This window comes from Mus caroli, chromosome 13, assembly GCF_900094665.2.
Source record: "Mus caroli chromosome 13, CAROLI_EIJ_v1.1, whole genome shotgun sequence".
NCBI lineage: Eukaryota > Metazoa > Chordata > Mammalia > Rodentia > Muridae > Mus > Mus caroli.
In genome coordinates, this window is record NC_034582.1 from 52,016,301 (window position 1) to 52,032,244 (window position 15,944).

The 15,944-nt window shown below is 51.1% G+C and overlaps 1 protein-coding gene across 1 annotated transcript in view; it reads left to right on the top strand.

Annotated features, from left to right (window-relative positions):
- The first annotated feature begins 1,084 nt into the window (after nt 1-1,084).
- Tgfbi (transforming growth factor beta induced) overlaps nt 1,085-15,944 on the top strand; it is a 31,384-nt gene continuing 16,524 nt past the window's right edge. The window contains exons 1-3 of the mRNA XM_021179856.1: nt 1,085-1,304; nt 5,742-5,840; nt 15,570-15,634. Coding sequence (XP_021035515.1) covers nt 1,171-1,304; nt 5,742-5,840; nt 15,570-15,634 — 298 coding nt within the window. The 5' untranslated portion in view covers nt 1,085-1,170. The remainder of the gene's footprint in view (nt 1,305-5,741; nt 5,841-15,569; nt 15,635-15,944) is intronic.

Sequence of the window (15,944 nt, forward strand, 5' to 3'; positions counted from 1 at the left end):
CATTCAGTGATGAGCTTCGCCGATGCCCCTGAGCATTTGCCAGCCCAACCCTGTGGGCAATCAAGGTGAACCAGCACCTGTAGCTCCCATGTTCCCTTGAGACTATTGTCTTCTAGACATACGTCCATCCCTTCTCCACTTCCACCACAGTCGCTCAAGCTCCAAGGTGGTCCCCTCCTGCTCACTCGACCCTCCTGCTGCCTGCTCAGGACATCAACTGGGCCATTCCCTTGCTTCCCCAACACTGACAGTTTCTTAGCTTGGAGCCCTGATGGTACACTGCTGTTTTCTGCTCTACTCTCCACCCAGCAAGCTTTGCTTAACTGGATGCCTGGGTCCTCTTAACCCATCGTCCTTTGGCCTGGCCAAATCCTGTGCTGCCTTCAGATCTAAAAGTGGCCGCTGACAGATTGTGCCTGGGTCAGGTGCCTACTCCAGACTCCTAATGCCCCAGCTGCCTCTCTACATCTTTGCTAGGCCCATGTTCTCCCAGCACTGAGGGCTCACCCCTGGGGCTAGTAGAAGCAGGTAAGGGGGAAGGTGGTTAATAGATGCTAGAGCGAGTTCTCACCTCCCTATCATGTGACCGTTGGCATATTTCAAGCTCATCCAAGGCATGGTTTTTGGCCGATCTATCTCTTGGCAGCATCTACCTCACATTCACAGATCTTTATTGAAGCCAGGTGAGGGATTCCTGAATGCCAAGGTGTGGGCCCCACCCTTCCCCACTTTTCTACCTTCTGTCAACAGGAAGACTTACTCCTCCTCTACAGTGTATCAGCAGAGCTGATGCATCTGGACTGCAGAGGCCAGTCTGTCGGACCTAAGGTGTGAGGGAGTCAGCACAGACCCTCTGGCTTCCTGCAGTCTGCTAGAGAGGTATCTTCAGGCTCTAAGCATGAACACCTTAAGAAACTGAAACTTAAGGACTAGTTCCTTTGGACCCGCACTTTGTGCGAAGTGGGAGGGGGTGTGTGTGTGAGCTGGGCGGTGCAGGAGGGCGCGGGTGCTTAGTAGTGGCGTGGTCTGGGAGGCGCCGGCTGCCCTTCCCCTCCCTCTGCTGCTCCCTCCCTCGGGCTACTAAACCCAGCGCGCGCTGCCCCGCTGCTCTCACTTCGCCAGCGCCGCCCGCGCCTGCTTTCATCGTGGGTCCGCGCGTGCTCCAGCTCCATGGCGCTCCTCGTGCGGCTGCTGACCCTCGCTCTGGCACTGTCTGTGGGCCCCGCTGGGACCCTTGCGGGTCCCGCCAAGTCACCCTACCAGCTGGTGCTGCAGCATAGCCGGCTCCGGGGTCGCCAGCACGGGTAAGTCCCAGGCGCTCTGTGATGGGAGGCGTGAGCATAGGACAGGTCACTGAGCTGCCAGTGCGCTCAGCTGGGGACATCATACCTGGCCAGGGGTGCGCGCGCGGGGGAGGGGGGGAACGACAAAGCCCGAAGGAATATTAGCCATCGCATAGAAAGACCAAACCTGCGTGGAGGTTGATGAGATAAGGGGACACAGTGGAACAATTTGTGAAGAAAGGGTTGGGGGCACTGGCCAGTGACCACAGAGTCAGACAAAAGTGCATCAAACAGTCTAGGGGACTCTCAGTCTCCTTTCTTGACTCTAGGTAGAAGGGGGCGTTGGCAGTTCTCAACACAGAATCACCATCACCCTGAGACAGTACCTACCTACCATAGAGGAGAAACCCAGGCAGGTCACTGTCCATTGATTCCAGGAGTGATACTGGTCATACCTGGTGGCAGGACCCTAGCTAGGTGCCCACTGCTCCTATGCACTTGTTATTGGTCTGCACCCAAACACTCAACACCAACAGTGTTTGCTGGCCAAAGATGTAGAGCAGGAGGCTTCACCACCCTTTATACATGCTAGACAGATTGGGAAACCGAGTCCTGAGAAGGAACCAGTTTGCCCTGCAGTATGTCCTGGAGTCAGGACTGGAATCTGTCTTAAAGCGACAGGCAGCTTTGTAAACGTGGGACATTGATACTTCAGGTATTTCTCTGAGATGCTGCAGATGTGTAGGTTTTCAGAGACACACTCTGGCCAAGGCTTTGCCCTGATGAGCCTGGCATGATGTTTCTACACACAACCAGGTCATGCCTGCTCCAAACAGAGCCCAGCTTTGTTGCACGTCCAGACTACCTGGGTGTATCAACATCATTTATACTAGAGGAAAACTCTATGGGAAAAGTAGAGTACTGACTTCCTGGGAGGCCCGGTGCCCACGGTCAGGCATTTGCACCCCAGGCTATGCTCAACTCTCCAAGAGACTATACAGATCTATATTCAGATCTAAAGGAAAAACAAACCATGTGGCCAGTGGCGGTTGTCTTTTTAGACCTAGACACAGCTGCAGCCTCCAGCAACTGGGTAGACTCTGGACTCAAGTAAAGGATGCAAATTTTAGGGAGAAGTTACCTTTCCTCTGCATGTGGCTTTCCAGTCTCTTGTAGCCCCCCAGATGTTCAGTGCTTGGCGCAAAACAAGCTGCTGGGTACAGGACTGGCCACAAGCAGAACAGAACCAAGCCAGGCCTTTCCTCAACCTCACGCAGTGGAAAAGGTCCTGGGGTCATATTTTAACTTAGGCTGTGCGTATGAAGGATTGAGAGGGCAGATAGGAAAAATGCAGATTTGAAGCCTCAGAGCCAAACATGGAAAGCCAGAGCATCTCTCATCCCTACCCAGTTCACCTTTGGGTCCCACTGCTTTTCTTGAATGTTGCATTCAGTTCTGTTCCCTCCTTCCTCCTAACCACTAAGATCACCACAGGTCTGCAGTGTCATAACCCAGAGCTGCAATGTCAACAGCCACAGTGAAAGGTCTCTAGAGATATCATGTAAGATCTATCTCTGAGGCCAGCCTCCTTCCCTTCAGAGCCCAGGGCACTGTCAGGAAAACCAGTGCTTTAAGAAACTTCAGATGTGGACCAGTGAGGTGGCTCAGCTAAGGTCCGGGCTGCCAAGCCTGATGACCCACATGGAATAAGTGAACCAGCTTCCAATGTTGTGGGGAGCTCACTGTGGCATGTGCTTCCAACAAACACAAAATGAGCGAATGACTTCGATTCACTTCTCTGAGGTTCTTGCCCTGAGTTGGAAAACTTGTAGCAAGTAATCTGCAATAGGCTGATGGATCAAGAGATGATGTGCTGAGCGGGAGGATGCATACCTTCCATCCCATCTACTCCTGAGGCTGGAACAAGAGGCGGGCAATTTACAAGGAGACCCCATCTCAAAATAAATATGAGAAAGACCACAGCAGCACCCTTCTCTAAGAGGAATCTGGATTCCCCAGGGGCACACAAGCAGTGGCAAATGGTTCCAGGCATTGTTACATAGTTGCATTTACTCTGACCTAACTGTCCCTGAAAAACCACGGGACTGCCTGGCCTTGCACACATGGGTGTGGTACCTTGTGCAGATGGATAACCTTGTTCCAGCTCCAGCCCTTGATTCAAAGTGAGAGCTGGAGAAAAGGGAAGTTTGGGGAAGTGCAGGGTGTCCCGTGAGAGAGGGGAAGGACTCTGTACCTAGCCACTGGGCAGTAGTGCACAGTCATTCATGGCCCCCCGCTGCCTTTGCCTCCTCATGCCCCTGCCCCCAGCCACTGCAAAATTCCTATTTTACAGAAGGTGAAACTGATGCTTAGGAGGCAAACACAGAAAGCTGGTAGGAGCAGAGGGGTTGCTGGGTGGTCTGTTGGCTCCCAGCTGTGTCTGTGTAACAATGGGAGTGGGGAGCACCAACTCAAAGCAAGTGAAAGCTGGCCACGCTTTTGAATGGCATTGAGAGAAACTGGATGGAACTTTCAGAAATACTTGGTTTTCAGATGCAAGTGGACCAGCAGAGTTGTCTTGGGGCAGAAGCCCATGAATGGCCTGCTCATTTTGAGCACATTTCAGCACAGATTTCCTGTGGACTCAGCTTACCTCCACCCCCAGCTTCTGCTCCTGTCACAGGGGCAGGAGCAGTGGAAACTCTACACAGTCGAGGAATGCTGGAGCCAAATCCACAGAGACTTGCTGAAGAGCCGCTGGCCGCCCATGGAGAGCTGCAGGGAATTCAGCCACAGTAATTACTTCCTGCTCGCTCGGTTGGACAGGAGAACTTCTGGGATTGTACAGCAGTGAGGATGATTGGGGGCTGGAGCGTGGCCCGTGGGAGCTCTCTGGGGGTTATTCGAGGACCTTGAGTGAAACACGTGGATCTCTGGCAGCAGAGCCTCTAGGCACCTGGAGAGACCCACCTAAGGTCGGCTGATCCAGCCTTTACAGGTTGTCTTCTCTCAAGATGGCTTTCCTAATATCACGACTGCTCTGCTCACTCTTGTCTATTAAACAATAACAGAAAACAGACGTGTGCTTCGTATACAAAGGAAGTGGGGGAGAGATAAAGGGTCAGAAGGAACAACCACCCAATTAAGCATCTAGCTATGGACACTGCCCAAACGATGAGGGGGTAGCCACAGATCCCCTGCCCCAGACCCCCATGCTCCTCATAGGATTCTACGGACCACAGTTAGTTTAGTTTGTTAGCTAGCTAGTCCAGATTGACTTCAACTCGCTGTGTAGCCCAGGTAAGCCTTGAACTCAGAGCCATCCTCCTGCCTCTCTGCATTGCATCTTTAAAGTGTTGGGAATTGCTATTGAAGAAACCGTGCCCACCTCTGAATGGGCCTGAAGCTGCGTGAACATGGACATCTCATGAAAACTCTGAATCTATTTTCTTTACTTTTCTGACTTACGAAGCCTGCCCGCTGTCTGCTCAGGAAGAGCCCCCCTCCCCTTTGTCATCACACAGCATGGCAGCTCCCTTTGCCCAGGAGCTCCAAAGGAGTACCCCCCTTCACCTGGCCTGAGCACCGCACTGGTTGCTCAGAAGAAGAAAATGCAAACTGTGCTCTCCAACTCCAGAAAAGCCTCCTCAGCAGAAACCCAGGGTGTTCGCTTCTGCTTTTCCGGACTTATTGGAGATATTTTTAAACTAAATTGTTATCAACCGTTTCTAACGCGCCTATTTCTGCCTGACTCTATCCGGACCAGAAACTCTTATCTTTATGATTCCTGAGGGTAGCCGGAGAGAGGGACATCAGTGACAGATTAGTCATAGAATCTTTTGGGTGCCCAGCACAAAGTAAGGCCTGCACCCCAGGTTAGAATAAGGAAGGAAACGTCCTGGGGGAAGTGGGGAGCAGCTCTGAGCAATGGGCCATGGGGAGTTAAGTAGGAGGGCACTCCCTGTCAGTCCTGACAGCAGCTGGCCATGCACCCTAGTTTGCAGGGTGGATACTCCCAGTGTGTTGTCCCAGGAGCCAAGCAGCTGGTCTAGACACGCAGAGCATGTCTGTGGAGCTGGCTGTGAAGTGCTGGCAGCCCTCCCCTCCTGACAACAGGACCTCTGGCACACACTGGGATGCCAAGTCTGCTCAGGGCAGGCACAGATAGGGGAGCTGGCAGGTCTCAGCAACGTCGCTTGGATTTTACTCTTTTTCTTAGCCCATAACCCGTACCTAAACTTTTAAGATCTTTTCGCTTACACTTAATATTTGCCCGTGCCAGAGAACATAAGACGGACATGAGGAATTTACTTGAAGGAAAGACTTTATGGGGAGGGTGTCCAAAGACCCTGCCAGAATTTACCCCAAAACCACCAAAATGGCCGTCTCTCCTTTCTCTAGACCTCAGTGTAGGCTGACTGTTGGTCATCTCACTAACACTGTCACCTTTGTTTCCAGCCCCAATGTATGTGCTGTGCAGAAGGTCATTGGCACCAACAAGAAATACTTCACCAACTGCAAGCAGTGGTACCAGAGGAAGATCTGTGGCAAGTCGACGTGAGTATCTGTAGCCACCAAAGACCTCCATCCACCAAGAAAGGCACACTCTGTATGTGTGTGTGTGTGTGTGTGTGTGTGTGTGAGCCAGCTGCCAAGGAGGCCATACTGTGTGTGTGTGAAAGAGAGCTGCCAAGGAGGTCACACTCTGTGTGAGTGTGTGAGTGAGTGTGTGTGTGTGTGTGTGTGTGTGTGTGTGTAAGTGAGTCAGCCAATGGTGCCCTGGGCTGGCCAGCTCTAGCACAGGCCAGACTGACTAAGGAGATGATGAGAAGACACATGGACAGACATGTCAGGGAATGTGTGGGGTGTGGCATTTTGAGAAGCTGTTTAACTTTGTTTTAGATTTTTAGGGCTGCTGACAAGACTTGGTAACACTGATTAAGGCAGTTTAAGGGTTGCAGGAAGCGTGCTGTGTTGAGTGTGCGTGTGTGCATGGCACGTGTGCATGTGTGTTTCTCTCACTAAATGACAGAACTGTTCAGAGGAGCATTCTGGGAATGAAAGGCTGTTGGTGAACTTATCCCAAAGGTCACCCTTGCTCAGCAAGCCAAAGTAAACGCTTCAGAAAGTCTTGGTGCCTAGGAATGTGCACACCAGGAAGCAGTATACCAAAGTAAGACATGGGCTCAGACTCCAGCTCAGACTCTGGCTCTGCCACTTACTTGGAGGATGGTCCATTTTTTTTTTTGTAGCCTCAGTTGCTTTGTGTGCAAAATGGGCACAACAGGAGGACCTGCTACCCTAATGAGGAGTGGACTGCGTAATATTTATCAGAAGACAATGGTGCCAGTGCATTCTAACTACAACCCCAGAATATCACATGTAGACCACACATACAGAAGGACGGGCACACCCATGGAGCCTGGTGCTCACAGTAGGCCTTGTGGGTACCTCTCTTTGTGGAGGGAGGTGGCCTCTTCCCTCACAGCCTGGCTCCCTGGTGGAAGCAGTTGAATGCATGTTCTAACCGAACTCTGGGAGTCCTAATCGGCTTTTGCACTGCCAATCAACAGGTCTCAGAGCTACACAAGGGAAGTTGTGCCAGGCAACCCCCCTGAGCCACTTGTGGGGGGCCTGACATTCCTCTTTTCTGCAAAAAGGGAAGATTCCTCTGAACTTACCCCAGCGTGAGAGATTTTTACAATTGTGTTCCTCATGCCTTCAGGCAATTGTCTCCCACTGAGAGAAGGAAAACGCTGTTCCCTGAACACACCCGTGGAAATGAACGCACCGTGTGTGGCTCCGATTATTAGGTAGTTATTGATCCTGGTCTCATAGAGCAGGACAGGAGTGAGGCTTGCAGCTCTCTGGGAGTCTCTGCAAGTCATGACAGTGGCTCCCACCCACTGGACAGCCCAGCCTCTAAGAGTTGTGTGAGCCGGGATACCTCCCAGGTTCAGTGATCAGATGCTCAGCGGAAAATTTTGCTGTTTAGAACAAAAAAGAGATTATGCAAATTCTACATAGAACATTCTTGCTGGGCGCTGAGTTTTAAAAACCAATACCTCCCAGTACTGATGGATATACTCATAGGCATACATAATCTACTCAAACACGAATTGCTTAATTAAACACGAAGTCAGGTCGGGCCCCATGTAATTGCTTCTTGGAAGATGCCCAGTGTGCTGTGCCAAGCAGCAGAGCTTCATGTCAGAACCTCAGGTTTTACAGAGCTTCTGTGAGCACGCTGACCACGGGGTGGCATCTGCCGTCCTGTTTCAGATGGTCCAGTGTCACAGAGTTTGATTGAGGAACTCTATGGTGACTTGATGGCATTTCTTGAGAGGTCCCATACACACGATGCTGACAGTGAGTTGCATTGGCTTATTGACTCCTCCTACCTGCATCTCTTCTCCGGGTGCCGGGTTGAGGAATGTGCTGGCCGCAGGGTGTGTGCTGACAGATACCAGCTGATTGAGTTCTCTCCTCTAACCTGAGTTTGGTTTTGAGAGCACAGTGAGGTAGCAGAGCAGCCCTCCCATCCCACTGAGTAGGGGGGTGGGGGCGTGGGGGAGGGGGGAGGTGCACCACCATCTCCAGGAAGAGGAAGATCTACAAGGTCGTGGGTGGGAGAATGCTGTTTGTAGTGGGGTCAGTCAAGGTTAAGGCCATCCAGACTTTGACCTAGCTCACAAAGCTAAGAGGAAAAGACACTCACATCCAACTCATGAATGTAGCGGCTGCTTTGGCAAACCTCAAAAAAAAAAAGAGGAAGTAAGCAGAAGAAAACACGAGCCGATAAAAAAAAAAAAAAAAAAAAAAAACTTTATGATCCCCGATGGAACATCCTGTGCGGCCTTGGCCTCGGGAAGGTGGAGCTGACTTGGAAGAGACCCAGAGGACAAAGAGAGGGGAAAAGAAAAGAGATGGAACTCATCTCTGTTGTCCTTAAGGGCTAAGAGCTTCACAGGACAATGGTCTGCATAGGGGAGAGGTCTCCAAGGTTGCTGCCTTCTAACCATAATAAAGTGCTAGGTAGGGGGCCATACTGGCTGGAATTAATGTTATCCCGGGAGACTGGGTCCTTAGTGGTGCCTTGTTGGATGAAGACTGAGGCTAGACTTGTGGTGGCTGGAGCAGAAGACCATCTTGACAAGCCAGCATGGGCACTGGCATTTTCTCAGGGAGATGTCAGGGGAGCTGCATCGGAAGCATGCACTGGGATGAGAGCAGGGGGGAGGGAGGGAGTCTCTCAAGGGCCCTGAGGCCAGAAGGAAATTTTGATCCGGAAAAATAGGTGATGAACACCAAGCGTGGAGGTAAAGATCATGTCCTGTGAAGTCACTAGAGAGATGGGAAAAGACCTATGTCACACTCAGCATGCCACTGGGTCTTCCGACAGTCGCTGTCTGTGTTTTCAGGGAGAGAAGACTCCGAGAACTCTGTGTGTCAAAGCATCAAACTGTGTTGTGCTGACTTCCCGCAGGACATGGTTGGCAGAGGAGCCCTGGTTGGTGGCCTGCAGGACATGGTTGGCAGAGGAGCCCTGGTTGGTGCCTTGCAGGACATGGTTGGCAGAGGAGCCCTGGTTGGTGCCTTGCAGGACATAGTTGGCAGAGGAGCCCTGGTTGGTGGCTTGTAGGACATGGTTGGCAGAGGAGCCCTGGTTGGTGCCTTGCAGGACATAGTTGGCAGAGGAGACCTGGTTGGTGGCTTGTAGGACATGGTTGGCAGAGGAGCCCTGGTTGGTGCCTTGCAGGACATAGTTGGCAGAGGACCTCTGTTTGATGGTTTGCAGGACATGGTTGGCAGAGGAGCCCTGTTTTGTGGCTTGTAGGACATGGTTGGCAGAGGAGCCCTGTTGGGTGGTTGAGTGAATTCTGTGACTTAGAAAGTCACTTCAGTTTTTACTTGAGAGCTGTAGAGCACCCTAGCAACACAATAGCTAATCAGACAAAGAGACTTTTAGGTGACAGACAGCAGCCGACACTGTGATTTCAGGCCCTGGTTTGGTAGGGAACCGTAAAGTTTTATGTGTGCCTTAAGAGAGAAACCCAGCTGCTTCTCGGCAGGCCTCTTAGGTGAGGATAGGGGCGGGGTCTGTTCAGCATCCTTGTTGAAGCTGACTTTACTGAGATGTCACAGCCATAGCTGGAGCTACGGCATCCCGAAGGTTGTGCAGAAGGACCAGTAAGGAAGCTGGCACATGGGAGTGAGAGCAGTCCTATCCCAACCTCTTTACATTGTTCCCCTGGCAACGTGCTTCACAGGTGAGAAGCCATTTTCTTGGGCCGAGATGAACTGACAGGACACTCCTGTCTCTCTAGCAGCAGGTATGGCTTTATCCCTCAGCTACATAGAAGTTCTTTAGTGCTGTTGTGTTTTATAAAAAAGAAAAAACAGGAAGGGGTATGTTTAGTAGAGCGAGGTATGGTGTTGGGGGAAGGGGGTGTCTCTGTGGGCCCATGCCGAGGCATCCCTTCCCCCTGAGGGACCAGCCACGGACAGGTATAGTATAGAATAGAGTTTATTTAGGGCATGTGGAGGGGAGTTAAGAGGGTAGTAGAGAGAGAGAAAGGAAGGGAGAGAGAAGGACTAGGGGCTAGCCATGAACACATGGAGAGAGGAGGCACAGAGAGGGAAGAGGGTAAGAGAGCAAGAGAGAGAGGAGGGGGCAAGCAGCCCCTTTTACACTGAGTCAGGCACAGCTGGCTGTTGCTAGGTAACTGTGGGCGGAGCCTAGAAGAAATGCTGGGGCATGGTGGTCCTGTCCCATCAGCTTGGAGGTCTACTTCTTGTAGATGTCATTCTGGTAAAGAGATGGACATCATCCTTCTCCTCCTTCCCGTGTACCCCTTCGCCTTGGTCCCAGGAGAGGGTGGTCAGAGCCGTCTGCACTGTCCCCAGGCCACACCTGAGCATAGGACCTGTCCCCCTCCATAACCTGTTCTAAGATAACAGAGGCTGAGCATATACCAAACTCTGAGGCAGTGCTTTCTAAAAATTCTAGCTCTAGACCATTCTGTAAACGAGGAGCCTGCTCAGCCAGAGGGGGGCTTTGTTCTGTTGAGGACATTCATGGGGCCGTGTACTGTGTGGGGTGCTGATCCCCCCAAAGGAACCCATACCCTAGTCTGAAACCCTTACGTCACAGAAGTGATTGAGGTGTCAACCTGAGGTGAGTCGGTGTCGCGTCCGCTCTCGACCAGCAAGAACAGTTCTTCTAACAGCAGTTTATTTAGCAAACTTCAGTCTTCATCTCTCTCGCTTCATCTTTCTCCTTTCCTCTCTCCCTCTCTCCCTCTCTCCCTCTCTCCCTCTCTCCCTCCTCCCCCTCCCCCCCCCCCCCCCCCCTCTCCCTCATATACTCTCAGCCCCCATCCACTCACAGCAGGCCACGTCACCTCACCAAGCACACAGCTTCAGCCAATCAGGGCGACAGGGGCATGTCTCCACCAAATATGGACTTGTTTAAACCGCCAGCATCATGGTGCACCTGTGCAGCTCTCATGATGGTCGTGGCTTTTTTTCAGGTGTATGAGGAAGTCAGGTGCAAGTCATAAGACTTAGCTGCAGTCCCGGGCGCCATCTTGGGACTGCTGCCACACCTGCTCCTCACAAGTTGGATGGCATCCTAAGGCTCCTTGTAAAAGGGGGTACAGTAGAGTTAGAGTCAGAGAAAAGCGGGTGTGCTGCTCAAATCCAAAGCTATGGTGAAGCTACCATAGGCTCAGGAATACAGCGGGCCTGCGACGCTGAAGGGTGGGGAGGGGATTATCCTTACAGCTTCTAAAAGGAACGAGGCTTTGATATTAGGCCCACGAGGCTGATTTCTGACTCTAACCTTCAAAATGGTAACACAATAAATTTGTAATATTTTAAGCCACCGAGTTTGGGGCAATTTGTCACAGCAAGCCATCGAAAACTAATAACAGCCCTCGCTGCTGCGTTTATAGCTATCACGATGGGATTTGATCAGTGGTCTCATGTAGAGTTTTGCATTTGATGAGGTTATGTTTGTTATATTAGATTATAACTGAACTTCCATTTCAACATTTTTTTGCAGGGTGCGGGGAAAGGGGTTATTTTTGTCTATTTTAGAAGTTCCAAACTGAGTACTTAGAATATATACATCCCACCTATACATCCCACATTGAAGTTCATCCTGTTTGTTTGCCAATTCAGTCCCCATAGTCATTCTCTGACCAAGTTGTGTGGGATTTTTTTTTAAGCCATTTGCAGATGGCAATACCGAGGCTCCAGAAGCTTGCACATCCTACTGAGAGCCAGCCATTGAGAAACGGAGAGGCCTGGCCACTCTGTGCTTTTCCCAGGAGAATCAAACCTGGCAGTTAGGGCCACCAATGCCACAGGTACCCAGGAGAGCAAGCCACGGTCTAGGTGGACTGTCCCAGGTTTCCTTTCACTTCGATCTGTAACCAGACCTGAGCTGCGCACTTGGGAGAGTTAATGTTTTAAGTTTATGTTAACCTAGTGGAAAATAAATTTGGAGAGAAGTCCGTGAGATTTCTCCCCGTCCAATCAAGTGAAAACATCTGATAGATGCCGGGAAGAGCATCCCAGCATCCCCACACTTTGCTCTTATGTTAACATTATCTTTTTACACCCCGTCTATAAATCGGGCACCTTCCCTCATTTCAGGGAACAAGGTAATTGGTAATTTATTCCCTTGGAGTGTGTGCTTTTTCCGGCCTGAGGTTTTTACATCCTGCACTGTGTGTGGCCAAGCTGGAAGCGGGAGCCTTCAATGAGAATCTAGCTCATGAGACAAGATGCATAAGCCAGGACCCTGGTCCTTCCTGTGAAGGGGCATTTGCTAACTGTGAGCGTGCAATGGTTTCTATTCTTCTCTGTTGGGTCCTAAAGAGGTGGCAGCAGACTTAAGTTCTGTGCTTACAAAGCCTGTGTGTTCTCCAGGAAGAGTCTAGAGCCCACTGTGAAGACTGGCCTTCTCAAAAAGTCCTCATCAGCATTGCCCCTAGAAGCTGCTTTATCTGTCTGCAATTTTCAACTGACCTCTGCTACCTTGGGCCAGAGCAGGCTGGCTCTGAGAAGGGTTTATACTGTCTAGCTAGGAGCTAGGAGTTCTGCCAACCACAGCCTTTCTCAGCTGATGTCTTCAAATGGAAGGTGTGGCCTATAGCTACACTTCTAGAGAGACACCTGGAAGGAGAGGTCTCCAGAGCAAGAGGATCCAAAAAGGCTTCCCAGCAAAGAGCTGTGCTTGGTCACTCAACAAAAAGCCTTTGGCTGGGGAAGGTTTACAGCCCTGGAGACTGAAGTCTGCTGTGAGGAGGGTGATATGGAAGCCATCCATGCATGACACAGGGTGCTGTCAAACCTCCATGAGGGCCAAGCGCAGGGAGCCCATCACAAACTCACTGTCTTGAGCATGCAAGAGACAACACCAAATCTGTTTGCTTTCTCTAAATGTGTGCATGGTCAAAAGCAGTGGTCAAAGAACTGTCCTTGATGAAATTGGGAGAAAGCCCTAGGGATGCCCCACCTGCCTAGGCTCTCAAGGACCCCTTGGCCCATTGGACCCCAACAGCTGGCAGTCTGACTACATACTAAGTTGCCCTGTCCTTCTGAGCTTCTTCTGACTGGATCTGTCTCTTTCTCATCCTTTACCTGGATTTCCAGTTCTCCACATGCCTGGCTCTGTCTTTCTCCTACACATATGTACATGTGTGCACATGTACACACACATGTGCATGCATGTACACACATGTTCACATGCACTGTGGGGAGTTTGTTTTCTTTTATCTTCCCTGAAATCCTGGTGAGGCCACCTAAGCTGCTCCATTGTCCTTTATTTTGGGAGGAGATGGGACTCAGAAATTAATATTTGGGAGAGCCATGTCTCTGGGGTAGTGTAGCTGGTAACTCCAAGCCACGCGGAACATGAAGCAGTCATGTGCACAAAGAGGCCCAGAAAGAACTTGGTGGACAGGACACTTTCCCAAATGCTTCTCTAACACCACGGGACACAACCGGCTGGCACTTTGGGACAAGGACAGAGTTGGTGTGAAGGTTTTACCTTGTTCCACCTCCCCAGCTCCAGCTGTAGATCCTGCTATCATTTTTTTCTACATTTATTTACTTATTTGCTTATTTGTGTGTGTGTGTGTGTGTGTGTGTGTGTGTGTGCGCGCGCGCGCCTGTGTGTGTATGCACATGAGTGTTTGCATGTGTATATGCAAGTACTCGTGCAGAGATCAGAGGACAGCCCAAGGGCATCTGTTCTCTCTTCCAATTAACCAGGAGGATTGAACTCAGGTCATCAGATTTGACTGCATATGCCTGCTGAGCCATCTTGCCAACCAGGCTCAGTATTTATTAGAGAAAGCTTGGGAGCCTGTGTGTGTGGGTATGGGGTGGTGGTGGTGAGGGTTGGTCCGGGTGCTATAGACTTAAGGCTTGGGGAGCTCCGGAGGCTTGGCTAGGATGGCAGTTGGCCGTCTCTGCTTTCCTTTGAGTGTTTTCTTTGCCCTTTCATTTCTCCCCAGCTTACTGGGATGATTACACTGAGGCCGAAGGACCAGCGTAGAGCAGCTGGTTTAGTGATGCTTTACTCTGTGGGCTAGAACACGGAGACCACAAAGAGAAGCGGGTTCCCCAGGGTACCCCAGTAGTCACCGAGGGATCCCTAGTTGAGCCTCCTCAGACGGATGGCACCTCCTAACCACTCTACCTCAGCAAGTTCCTCAGCAGCAGACAAGACACAGTAAGAGTCATCTTACTGCCTTGTGGGTTGGTCAGTGTCAGCCCTGATGTCACAGCCTGTTTAGTTCTTTAAGTACAGGGGTACAAGATAAGGAGCAGACAGGAGGTACGCTGCAGACGAGGGAGCCAGAAGGTGGAGAGAGCTGAGCACAGAAGAATGTATAGCTTGTTGTTCCCCCATCTTGGGTGGTTGGGGGAGGGGCATGTCTAGCCATGTGACACCTGTACTTCCCTGGTGGTCTGAGAGTCTGAGGCATCCCTTAGGTACCAGACGAACCAGCCTTCATCTTCACTTAACTAAGTTTTTCCTGAACCGATTCCAAATGAATTCACAAGACCCAGACACCATCGCTATACAGCCAGCAGCCTCCTCAGCACACACCCCTACCCCCAGAGCCACATTTATTCCCAGGCTGCCTGCCTCTTTTCTGATGATGTCATCCCTGCAAGAACAAGACTGCAAGTCTCTTGTATGAGAAGGAAAGGGGGAGACTGACCAGGTTTTTTGCATTTGGCTCCAGGCCTTGGGGGAGGGGCGGGGGATGGAGAGGCAGTGGAGGACCGTGCTCACCCGTGGGCAGACTTCAGCACAGGCTCCAGGCTCCTTTTGCTTCAGTGTCCTCTGAAACATCTGACTTGGAGGCTTCCATAGTGTTCCAGGCTGACTGACGTTTGTTTTATGATGTCCAGACGGTGTCCCATGATAGGCTCCTTGGAAGAACAGGAGCAGACAATCTTTAGTTTCTCAACAAATGATCTTTAAAATGTCCTGCACATCTTGTGTTCGTCCAAATGCATAGGCGGCATTGGCTGCCCCCCCCCCCCCGCCCAACCCTCCAGAAGGACAATGGGGAGGTTGAAGGTGAGGGAGGATGGGGGGTAGTTTGTAAATAACCACTAAGATAACTTAAGTTTGAAACCATAAACGTGTTTTAAATAAGCTTTTAATGTGACTAAATAGTGAAACAGGTGTCTCCGTTAAGAGGTACTCGGTTTTCCTTTGAAATCTGATTTGTAAAAATCGAGAGAACACAACGACTGCCCATACTCAGACTTCCAGGTTATTAAATCAAATACTGAACTAGCAGGAGAGAAACAGAGAGAGCCTCCACCCTGCGCACAAGCATTTTACACAGGGAGTAGCAGAGACCCAGTGAAGGGGTGGAACCCCGGGGGTGAGGTAAGCCCAGAGCGAGAAGCAGCCAACACAGGACTCTCTAGTTTTTCTCCTTCCTTTCCCACAACATCATCCACAGGGTTTCCTGTGCAAGGATGTTGGAGATGGGTCCTGGGGAGTTAGTTTCTGATTGTGCTATCGAGTGTGCTGCCTCTGTCTGGTTTCCCAGGTGGTTGGCTGGTGGTGTTGGCAACGGTCAAGAAACCTTTTATAAGGCTGGGGAGCGAGAAGCTCCTGACCCCTGCTCAGTACAGAGACGGAGCACATGGTTCCTGGGGAAGGATGCCATGCCTGTCGCCCGCCTTCTGAGAGCATCAGAAAGAATGGACGGCTGCCTGACATCCTTGTGTCTCTCTTTACAGAGTCATCAGTTATGAGTGCTGTCCTGGATATGAAAAGGTCCCAGGAGAGAAAGGCTGCCCAGCGGGTGAGTGAGCCTGGTGCTGCCTGTGGGGGAGGGGGGTGGGATAGAAGAGCAAGAGAAGAAGAGGAAGAGAAGGAGGAGGAAGATGAGGCAGAGAAGGAGGAAGAGGGGGGAAGGAGGGGGAGGAGGAGGGAGGGGAAAGAAAAGAGAGAGGGAGAGGGAATCAGAAGAAGAAAGACAAAGAGGAGAAGGAGGAGGAGGGGGAGGAGAGAGGGGAAAGAAGAGGGAGAGGGAGAAGAAGGAAAAGGAGAAGAAGGAGAAGGAGGAGGAGAAGGAGAAGGAGAAGGAGGAGGAGGAGGAGGAGGAGGAGGAG